This window comes from Lycorma delicatula, chromosome 8 (assembly GCF_047948215.1).
Source record: "Lycorma delicatula isolate Av1 chromosome 8, ASM4794821v1, whole genome shotgun sequence".
Classification (NCBI taxonomy): Eukaryota; Metazoa; Arthropoda; class Insecta; order Hemiptera; family Fulgoridae; genus Lycorma; species Lycorma delicatula.
The window spans coordinates 86,533,565-86,545,423 of NC_134462.1; the positions used below are offsets into that span (position 1 = coordinate 86,533,565).

General features: G+C 28.1%; 1 protein-coding gene across 1 annotated transcript in view; it reads right to left on the reverse strand.

Annotated features, from left to right (window-relative positions):
- LOC142328945 (proton-coupled amino acid transporter-like protein acs) overlaps nt 1–11,567 on the reverse strand; it is a 34,173-nt gene extending 22,606 nt beyond the window's left edge. Inside the window, exons 1-4 of the mRNA XM_075373134.1 lie at nt 11,502–11,567; nt 11,207–11,368; nt 9,741–9,891; nt 2,145–2,269 (exon numbers count right to left, since the gene is read on the reverse strand). Of these exons, the coding sequence (XP_075229249.1) occupies nt 2,145–2,269; nt 9,741–9,891; nt 11,207–11,361 (431 nt within the window). The 5' untranslated portion in view covers nt 11,362–11,368; nt 11,502–11,567. The remainder of the gene's footprint in view (nt 1–2,144; nt 2,270–9,740; nt 9,892–11,206; nt 11,369–11,501) is intronic.
- Between the last annotated feature and the right edge of the window lie 292 nt (nt 11,568–11,859).

Genomic DNA, 11,859 nt, shown 5'->3' on the forward strand with positions numbered 1-11,859 from the left:
TTGAAGAATTCTTTGTCATTGTCGATCCTCTCAAGAAGATCAACGCACACGTTTCTTGAATTGAACTGTTCCGTTGTGAGGTTTTTCGGCACCAATTTCACATGTCCAAATCGTCTGTCAAAATTTGATATATGGTGAAAGTGTTTAAATTTAACTATTCACTCATCATCATTATTGTAAAAACGACGGTCTGATCTCACAAGAACCCTCACACGCTTTCGTCAGATTTTGAAGTTGAAGGTCTCCCTGAGGGAGGGTGATCTTAAACGTGTTCTCGGCCTTCCAAAAATTATTTGTGCAGCGGAAAACTAGTGCTCTTGATAAGCAATTCCCCATAGGCCTGTTTCAACTTTTCAAAGGTCACACTCGCAGATTCCCCAAGTTTAACACAAAACTTGATTGTACAACGTTGATCTAAATTCCGATGCTCCATTTTCTTAATACACGACAAAAACACAACTTCACTGATGGCGTTGTCAAAAATAATGTGTTGGCTGAACGGAGTTGAAACTCGTACTGATCATGTGGAAGGGATGAATAAACCGGTCTAGCACAGACCGGTAGACACAGCGTTGCCAGATTGCTCGCAGTGTTATCAATCTCATTACTTTTCTCACACACCTAGTATTGTTAAATTAAGACAGTTATGTGCTATATATGTAACTATTTTTCTAATCTTTACTTTAAAACATATTTATATATTTTTTTAATTAATTAATTTTTTTCTCAGTTCTTGTATGTTATATAATTTTTTTTTAGTGTTTAACCAATGTTTTGGAGTTAAGACCCTTCATGGGAGTGCACCATGATTTGCCCAAAGTTTCCAAGAATACTGGATAACCTCAACAAAAGATTTCTTAAATTTTTCACTATAAAGCAAACAAAATAAAATGTTACACGACAGTGCCCTCAAGGAAATTGTGCAGAGTCCAAAAATGGTCCTTACAGATTTTTTTTATCTGGATCTCTTCTTTTGAACTGCAATTTTTGTCATTGAATAAATCAAACAAGTGGCTTAATGTTACATACAGTCATTTACATGTGTATAAGATTCTTATTAAATACAGATATTTAAAAGAATAAAGTAAATTTTAAGCTAGTTATACTACTTCTACTTATTTTCAAGTGCTATTTTACAGAAAGTGTTCATGTAAGTTTTTTTTTAATTTTTTAACATTGAAGAAACATTCTTGTGAATGTCAAATATCAATAAAATCTATATATAATTTCAAACCTATGGTGAAAAATAAGTTACAAGTACTTTACTATGTTTTTGTCTATGATGGTTGACAATGACTATTAACTTAGACAACAAACTGAACTAAATGTATAGAATATAGTTTTTAAAACCCGTATGAGTTTCCTTTTTTTAAAAAATAAAAGCTTTAAATAACGATTAGTTGTATTTATTATTCAGACATATAGACATTGTACACTCTTAAAAAATTTTTTAAATGAAATTGTTAACGCTGTTAAAAAACTTATTAAGTGTAGTATAGTAATATAGTTTTCCATTATATAATTTAGGAAATTCATTTAAATTATTTATCAAAGATAACTGAAGTATTTTTAAATAAAATATTATGGACACACAACGTTGTGTGTGATTGGGCAAACTTTATTGGAGTATAAAAATGTTATGTTATTTAGCATTTCCTCCAATCCACTGGAAATTAAAAATATGTAAGAAACAATCTTGTAATCTTTGCATACGAGTAGCTTGTAGCTTGGTAACTAATTACTGCAATTTCATCAAAATTATTTTATCTAAAACTTCATATATAGTATTTATAAATTTTTCTCAGTTATTATTATAATTAAAAACTTAATTTTTAATCAGAAGTATTTTTATGTTATAAAAGAATAAATTTATTTATAATAAATAGAATTCTTTTGTTTGTAGCAATTTCAAAAAAAAAAAGAAGAAATACTCTAAAAGAAGATAGGTAGTTCAATTCACTTAAGATAGGTGAATAATTATACTATTGACTTCAATATTATTGATATACCACTTCACAAGCTTGTTAAACAACATGAAAGGGCTTGATAGTACTTTTAGAGTAAACCTCTAACTCTTTTCTTAACCTTTTAAAACATTTTAGATTAAAATTATAATAATGTATACTGTTACAAGCTGTACTCACTTCACATATTTTGAAAAAGCTCTAATAACTTTTGGTCCAGTTTCAAAACCAAGCTGAACTGTGTCAGCAAAAGGTGGGTAATAATCTAAATTTTGATGTTTCTTTAACATCTCTGAGCAGTTCACCTAAAAAAGAAAGAAATAGTATTTAGTTATGACAAATCATATTGTTACTATTTTAAAAGGAATATTTGCACTGTGTAATATAATTAAACAATATTGAAAACTCTCTAAATAAAATTTTAAATATATTCTCATAAAGTATATTCCATTATTTTTCTGTACGTTTCATTAGCCTACAATATTTATTGGAGTCTGAAAAGATAAATAGAAAAATTTACATTGATTCTAGCCAAAGTTATAAAGTTAATTAAATATATTTATAATAAATTAGATAAAGTATAATAGTAGTTAAACCATTGCAAAATAGTGAAAAGAACAGACATTATAAGAATTCTAGTTTTACAGTGATTAGATACAAAGAATTTTCACTGTGTATTGTGTAAAAGTTACAATGTGAATTAAGAAAATTTTCTGACCTTTGTTTTGATTTAGTGCAGTAAATACTGTTCAATAAATTTTGGATATGACCTGTGTTCATAAGAGTCATAATCCATCGTTTTTATTATCTAAAAGAAGATAAAATTCTTGTTATTATTGGGTTTGAATGTAATGATGATGAAAACTTTTAGGAAATTATTTATCATTTTCTTATTTTGGACTCTTTTTTTAAGCTGTTAATTTCAATCTCCGTTTTCTGAATTTTATACAGATTCAGAATTAATCTTACATTCCTCTAGTCGAGCTTTATTTCCCTCACTGTTTGAAATAGCAATTCCCAGTCCACCTTGTAAAAGGCTTATTCTAAGTCTATAAAAAAGTGTATAATTAGCCAATTTATATAGACAATATATATAATTGGTTGTTTCATATTAATTAATAAGACTGTAAATAAATAAGGATATCGAACAAAATACGATGGCCATTCGGAAATTCTCGGCCTGATAATGAAAACATAAGCTCTTTCTAAAAATTCTTTTTTTATTTTTCAACATAGTCATCTTTCAATTCGATACATCTAGACCAACGACTTTCCAACTTTTTAATAGCCTCAGCATAATGCGATTTGTCCAACTCTGGAAAATAAGCAGTTGTTTCAGCTTTGATGTCATTTTAAGTTAGTTTTTGTCCAGCATACCGTTTTTTGTTTGGGAAAAGGAAGTAATAGCAAGGAGCCAAATCTGGTGAATGACGCATGCGGAGCACTTCGAAGCGCGGGTCATAGAGTTTTCCAGCAAGAACTAGAGACGTGTATTTTTTTGACCGGATGTGACGTTTAATCTCCATATCAATCAATCGATCTAGTAGTGAGGCGTAATACTGCCCGGTGATGGTTCTGCCTTTTTCCCGGTAGTCTATGAGCACCAAATTACGAAATCCCAAAAAACTATAGCCATGACTTTTCCTGCATATGGAATCGTTTTCACCTTCTTCGGTGCACTTTCATCTGCTCCCTCCCACTGTTTGGACTGCCATTCGGTCTCTGGCTTGTAATGAAGAATCCATGTTTAATCGCGTTCAAATAAGTAAAAATATCCTTGAGAACTGTTCAGGCGAATGCATTTTTGGTCGACTGTTAATAAACTTGGATCCATCGAGCGGAACGCTTTTTTATATCCAAAATATAGTGGATACGGTCTATCGAAATGATTGCGATGTCAATAAGCTCGCGTACCTTCAGTGGGCGATCATTCAATAGATCATTATGGATTTTTGTAGCGATTTCGTCGGTCGTAACTATTTTTGGGCGTTGCGAGCTTACATAATCTTGAATGGATGTACGACTGACTACGTTTAAACTCAGCAGCTCAGTTTTTTACCGCCGAAAACGAAGAATAATCCTTAAATGTGGAATCTAACTCTTTTCGTACACCCGTCGGAGTTAAACCTTTTAAAACAAAGCACTTTTTAACTGCTTGAACTTCAGTTTTATCCATTTTTCAGAAAATATCAAAACTTGTTTGCTTTACTACACCGCTACAAACGAGTAACTAAACGCAGGACGTCTGACTGAAAGCCTGGTAAATTATCTAAGTAAATTCAATTTAACTTTGAAGAAAAATAAAAAATTAATATAATCTTTATTAAATTCCAGATAAACTAAAAATCACAATAAAATAAATCTCGACTGTTACTAAAAACTAACTAAAACCACCACAATAATTTATTCCATTCGTGTCTAAACATATACCGTTTATCATACAATCTACCGTTTATGTATATTTAAAAAAAAAAAAAAAAACTTAAAGGAAGATATAATTAGGCTTACCATAATAATTAGCCCGGACAGTCGTAGTTTTTTAGTGCTCTGCGGGGTTGCAAAAATGTCCGGAGAATTTTATGACTGGCGATGATTTTTTTTAATTTTCGACCTATATGTTCGACATCGCAGTTTTAAACATTCTCATACGGCCGTGCATCTCTCAGCCGACCTTGGAGCAAGACGTCGACCGGTAACCACGGTCCGCGGTCTCGCCATGACTTTTTACGTAGTCATTTGGCCACAACAGGGGCAATGTGTTTATGTTGCTTTCGTGTGTAAAGTAACTCATGTACACGTATTAGATCATTTTATCTCTGTTTGTCTTTTGTCTCATCGTTTAGCTATGGGTAAAAGAAAATTGGTGTTTAATGTTAACCTGCAACAGGAATAAAAATTTTTGAAATTGTGTAATGACAGTAACAATGAATGTGTTTATTGCACACTATGTACTGGCGAATTTTCTGTTGCACATAAAAGAAGGGGCGATATTGAAGACCACATGAAAACAGCTAAACATATGTGTGCTATTAATGCTACTGCTTCAGCAAACATAAGAGATTTTTTTTAAAGCCAAAGATGGAAATAACAATAACAATGATCTGGAGTGTGCTGCTAAAGAAGCTACATTTTTAGACCACACTGCTAGACATGAACTCAGTTTCAAAAGGTCGTGTGCAATCAGACTGCACATTTTAAACTGGTTAAAAACTTATATGACCCAAAATTTTCATCTGCTAGAACCAAAATCGAGGCAATTATTGTTAATGTTATTTCACAATTTGTATTTGATAATATGTTGCTTTCTTTGGAAAGCATTAATTATGTAACAGTAACAATGGATAGCTCAAACAGAAGTGAAGTAAAACTCGTTTCGATTGTTGTAAGATATTTCAGTCTCGAGGAGGGAATTCAAGTTAAACTAATAAATTTTGATGAAGTGTCAGATGAAACTGCTCAAATTTTGACTCAGCATCTTTTGCAGTGTGTGAAAAAATACAAACATGAAGAAAAGTTGGTTTGTTGTACTGCTGATAACACTAACATTAATTTTGGTGGAGTGAAGAGAAAGGGGAATGGAAATATATTCAGAAAAATTTAAAGTGATTTAGATAGACCTATTTTAGGAATTGGTTGTTCAGCCCATATTGTACACAATTCAGTACTAACAGCAAGTGATTCTCTACCCTTGGACATAGAAGTTACTGTTATAAAAATGTATAAATATTTCACATATATACAGTAAGAGAAACGAAACTTAAAGAGTTCTGTGAATTTGTGGAAACATTAAAAAAAGTATTATCTCATAGCACAAGGTTCCTTAGTTTGTTACCTGCAATAAAAAGAATTCTTTCCATTTTTGATGGCCTAAAATCATACTTCTTATTTTGTGACAAATGCCCAAAATTATTTGATTTTTTTGAAAATCTAGAAAGTGAACTGTTTTTGAAATTTTTATATGGTACTCAACAGTTATTTAATAATGTAGTTCTGAAATTGGAAGCTAATTCTATCACAGCAACAGAAGCATGTCAGACATATTTTGAATTAATTTTTCAACTTCAGGAAAGAAAACTGGATTACATAACAAATAGGAAAAATAATTATTATAGTTTTAAATGCTCTGATATAATGAAACACAGATTAATTAAAAACACTGGATATAAACTATACATATGGAGATCACTTTCCCATTTTCAAAAGTTTTCAATATTAATATTGACCCCTATTTAGTTCTTACAAAAGGAGACATGCTAAAATGAGGTTTATCATGGTCAGATATACATAAAGTAGAAAAAAGAGAGAACTTGATTACTACTTATTATGTATTTCATTAATTAAACATTTTTAACATTTTTATTTAAAATAAAATTCTTAACATTTAATAAAGTACACACTGGGCAAAACATCAGTTTTAATTAAGATAAAAGAAATTTTAAATGTGACCAATAAAACACAAACTTAATAAATTTAACAACTTTTAATACTTATGTTTTTAGTTGTTTTATTAATAATATTAATTATTAATATCATTAAGTATATTAATTCTTAAAAGTAAATTTAACTAACTGACAATGGGATAATCCTAAAATTCGTAATATATTAATAGAAACATCACCTACTAAAGTAAGTAAAAAACCATTTAAAATAAAAAATACATCAAATAGTGCAAGTGCAAATTTTAGTATTTTGTATGTGTATGTATATTATACAGTATAATCAATCTAATTTGTAGTGTATAATTGGCATTTTTCAGGAATAACTTCATTTCATTATCCAAATAGTAACTAATAAAAACTAAAGCTTCTGAAAGATTATCCACTCAACAAAAAAACTACTTTTATCTTAAGTATAATTATTTAAGTGCAGTTATGTATAATTGTTTCATGACTATCCTCAAAATCCAATAATACAGGTGGACTGAAGGTTAACTCTTATACTGATATGAGGACTGTGTGATGTTTTATTTATCTAAAAGATGCATGAAATATGCAATGGAAAAAACCAAAAAAATTTACAAACTTAATCAGCTTTTTTATATTATTTAATATAATAATTATCAGTTTTCAAACATATATCATTACTTTCAAACATGATATTAATTCATTTATAATAGATGTAACAATAATAACAACAAATTAATTTTGTTAATAAAGCATGATAATGTAATTTGAATGTCAGATAATTGAGTATCAGACACTTCTTGTAACAAAAGTAATGTTATTAGTTACTCCCACATAAATTACAACAATGTTTCTTAAATTATTTTTCTTTAGTACTTAAAAACTTTACCTAAAACTGAACAAGGCTAAGGTATTACATTCCTAAATAAATTGAAATCTATGGCCTATACTAAAAGACAGACAGTGTAAAGTTTACTCTGTGTGGAGAAGTACTTCTAAATGGAAAGAAGTAAAAGAGTTCATCACCTGTTTAAGCAGTAAAATAACTAACAATGGAACACAACTCAATTAATTCCTTGCATAATCACATGAAGAATTAAAGCTGTTAGTAGGATTGCTCATACTAAAGTTGCATTTAATATTAAGTGGAAACTACTGACTACTAAAGAAACCAATCTGGCAACAAGGAAAAGGTTCCTCTAGACCTATAGCACTACAGCACTATAGGAGTATAGCACTATAGGTATAAGACCTGAATCATAGGCACAGAAGAAGAAAGAAGGCATTCAAGATGTGGTGCTATCAGAAAATTTTAAAAATGCCATAGGTTCAGCAATGAGAAAGTTCTTACCAGATTAGATGAGGAAACAAGCATTTGAAAAAAAACATTAGAAAATAAAGGGATGAACTTATTGATTAATTATACATCATGAGGGATCATAAAAACTATAATAAAAGGTTACATTGAGGGGAAGAAACCAAAAGGAAGAACAAGACTGCAGTATAAACTGCAAATAATTAATGATGTGCATTATTAATTCTTATGTCAATCAATTTTGAAACTGCTACAAACCAATCTTTGGTTTGATGAAATAAAAATTTCTCCTTCTTCTTTGAAAAAGAATAATAAATTGTCTGATGATTCACTTGGATTAAAATTTCTATATTATTTCTGATATTTTTGTAGAGAACAGTAACATCTATAGTTGAATTTAAATATCAAAGAACAACTAAATGCATCTAAGCAGGTTGGAATTTTTATTGCCAATATATTAGTAATAATAATCATTTTACATAGAAACTGCTGCAGAACCATTACTACATTGTCTAAAAATACTTAATTTCTCATCACTTTTTTTTAATCTTAATTATCAGATTTATTTATTATTTTATTTAACAATTTTTATGTAATATTTAAATCATCATAAAATTACAATATGGTACTGTAATTTTAAGTTTTTTCAAGCCTCACAGTTAGGATTTTTTTGATACGAGATTTTTTTTCTGTACTATGAATTACAATTTTTTCAATCGGTTTGAATTGCAAAACTTTACTTTCATCATAAAAAATAAATAGGTATTTTGGTAAATATTTCATTTTTTCTCTTTTAATTTTCTATAAGACTGTTTTTCTCTTAAATACTACAGTAAAATAAACTTGACCAAATAAAACTGCAGTGATTTGAAGACAAATGGAGAGAAAAAATCAATTAACCTACTTACTACTTTTCTAAGGTAATCTAACTTCCAAGAAATATTCATTTGAAAAAATTATTAAAATTGCTATGTGTCATGTATATCGATAAACATAAATCTTTGTCAAACACATCTTTAAAACAGGATTCATGTATTTTAACTTCAAACAAACTAGCCCTACCTAAACCACACTGTTCAGTAATAATTGCTATATACTTTGTGAAAATGTCCAGCCACTTATCTTATACAAACCCATTTTAAACAGAATTTGTTGAACTGTATGCATTACAGTAACTATAAAAAATAAAATTGTATTTAAAGACATTTTACTGTCTTTACCAGATACTTTCCATAATTTTACTTTGAAACATCAACACCAGCGATCCTTATCCTTGATAGCATTATATACCTTCCCTTTTTATACAAGTGATGCTAATGTAAAATTCCTTTACTTCCTATAAGAAAAATATGCTACACCTTTTTTTATTAACTTCTTATAGTAATTGTGTGATTTTTTTCGAAATATAACTAATTATTTCTAAGAATGTAATTATTTGATGAAAGGTCCAGTTTATTAGACATTATTTTACTACATAAAATACTAAATTGAACAAGTTATTATTGAACTACTTGTATAGGTCATTATTTTTTCTATTATATTGGTAGAAATTACTAATAAATTCACTACAAATTATTAAAAAAAACACTAATAATGAATTTATAATACACTCTAAAATAAAAATTAAGTAAGTTTAATTAATGAATGAAGTTACCACATGTTAATTTTTAAATGCAATTACAACTTTATTACAATTGTTTAAATAATGAACATAAGCACAAAGTATAGTGATGGTACTGATTCCTTAATCAAGATTCATTCCTGAATCTGTAAATCAAGAATATCAAATCACAGTTTTTGCTTTGTTTTTGTTAATGATGGTGGTGATGAAAGTTATTTATAACTAAGAACTTTTGAAAACTACAAACCAAACAAGATTTCGTAAATGCAAGATTTTTAATAACTTTATATTTATAGAATTTGGTTTAGATTTATTGACAAAAGTGTTAAATCAAGCAGCTTTTTAAGCAGACTTTTCCTAATAACTAATTATGAAAGAAAGGTAATAAAAAAGAGAAGCATTAAGTGACAACAATATAACATTTTTATTTTACTTACTAATGAGTGTTCACCATAAAGGCAAAATAATCCTAGTATTACAGTGAATATTGGACTTAACAAAATTCCAGCATTTTTAAAACCTTCACCAATGGCAAACACTCCTGAACCAATATTTCCTTTAAGTAAATGAATTAATGACTCACTATATCTGAAAATAAATAGCAGTAAACAAAACTTAAATTAGTAAAAATTTACCCTATTTAACATTTTAAACCAAAAATTAAATAATAATAATAATTTTGAGTCCAGTATAAGATGTTAATCTGCGACACTAAATGTTTTTGCAGCACTTGAAATGACTCAAGAAGTACACAAAATTGAATTGTGTGAAATTAGGATAAAATGATAATTATCACAACCGCTTTTAATAAACTGGTTTTCATAGATTATTTTAAAAAATTTTGGTGCAGTTTCGTTGCATGGCAATTATTAATGGTAATTACTTTAAAAAATCACCTATAATGCTTTTCTTAGAATATTCAGCCAATTACTGTTTTAGAAAGTTCAGACTATTCATTATAATGTGTGTAGAGAGCACAGACACAGACACATACACATGCACATTAAATAATTCAATGTCAAAAAACTACTGACAACTTAGCTTCTTTAATTTAGCACAAAATTCAAAAAATTGAAATTTAAAAATAAACAGAAAAGTTCAAATATTGTAAATTTTTGTATTTTTTAGTGCCATAATTTTTTGTATTAGTTGTAATAGTTATAAAAGGTTAGTTCATTTTACTATTTTTATTTTTATTTAAAGTATGTATTGTTCTACAAATCAAAAAAGCCAGAATCCAAATATAAAAATAATATGAAAATTTGAAAAACCAGAAAAAAAGGAGAATATATGTTATAATACAACAATGTGCAATGAGACGCATAGAAAACTAAAACATGTGTAACTTTAAAAGCAATGTTAGTATTGTTTTTTAATTGATGGATGAAGCCTTTACTCTGTAAAAATCTATAATGATAAAATGGAAAATGAACAATGTTTTTTGATATTTAAAAAAACTTTCTTTGTTTTCATTCTCCATTTATTACATTTTACATTCTAAAATAGTGATAAAATACTAATTTAGAAAATGCAATCTTGTATTTGTTAACCTACATAATGATACATTATAACACTTTTTAAAGCTATTAAAAATTTATTAACAACTGATTTCATATTATAAAGAAGTCGTGGTTCCAAGAGATCTTCAGAACAAAGTATGAAAAAATTCCTTCAGCGCTGGATTTATAGGTGGCACTCTTGTTAATGATCCCTGCCTTGAAGTTATTTTTGATGAGTATCATTAACACTGATACCTCATTTTTGAAGCCCCATAAAACATAATAAGCATAATTAGCTCCAAAAACATGTGCAATTCCCACACAATTTATATAAATCTGTTTTGTGTTTTATAAATCTTTATACCAATTAATTAATTTTTATTATGATTGTATTTATGACTTACGTGGTAGGTTGGCCTTTGTGACAACCATGTCCATTATCCATTATTTCAGCATCTTTAGGAGGATTGGTGGTAACATTTTTTTGATTTGATTTTATTTCCAGAGGAATTTCTTTTTCATTTGTCGATAATTGAGATTTAACCACATTTTTTGTCATTTTTAATCTGAAATGAAATAAATTTTTAATTATTTATTATTAATATTATTTTAATTAAATAAGCTAATGTTTAAATCTATAATCATTAAAAAATACATAAACTACAAATAGAATAATGAAAGGTTTGATTTTTTACTAACAATAATTTATTGCTGATATTAACAAAACGCTTAATAACAACATCAAAGCGAGGTAACAGTGATAAATTTTTTCAGTGGTTGAATGAAATGTGTTACATGCTGGCAATCTTTAAATACCCTAAGCATTGGTTTAATAACCACTCGTTAATTTTTTAATATGATAAGATAAAAAAGGATTTACATATTAATTTGATAACAAGACAGAAACACGTATGATTATAATTGTATTTTTAAGAAGTGTTATTTATTTCTTTATAAAAAAACAAAAATAGAATACTTTCTGTCAGCAGAACATCATTACCTTAATTTTAAGCTGAATTTTACGGCAAAAAGCTAAAAAATGGATTTTGCAAAAAAA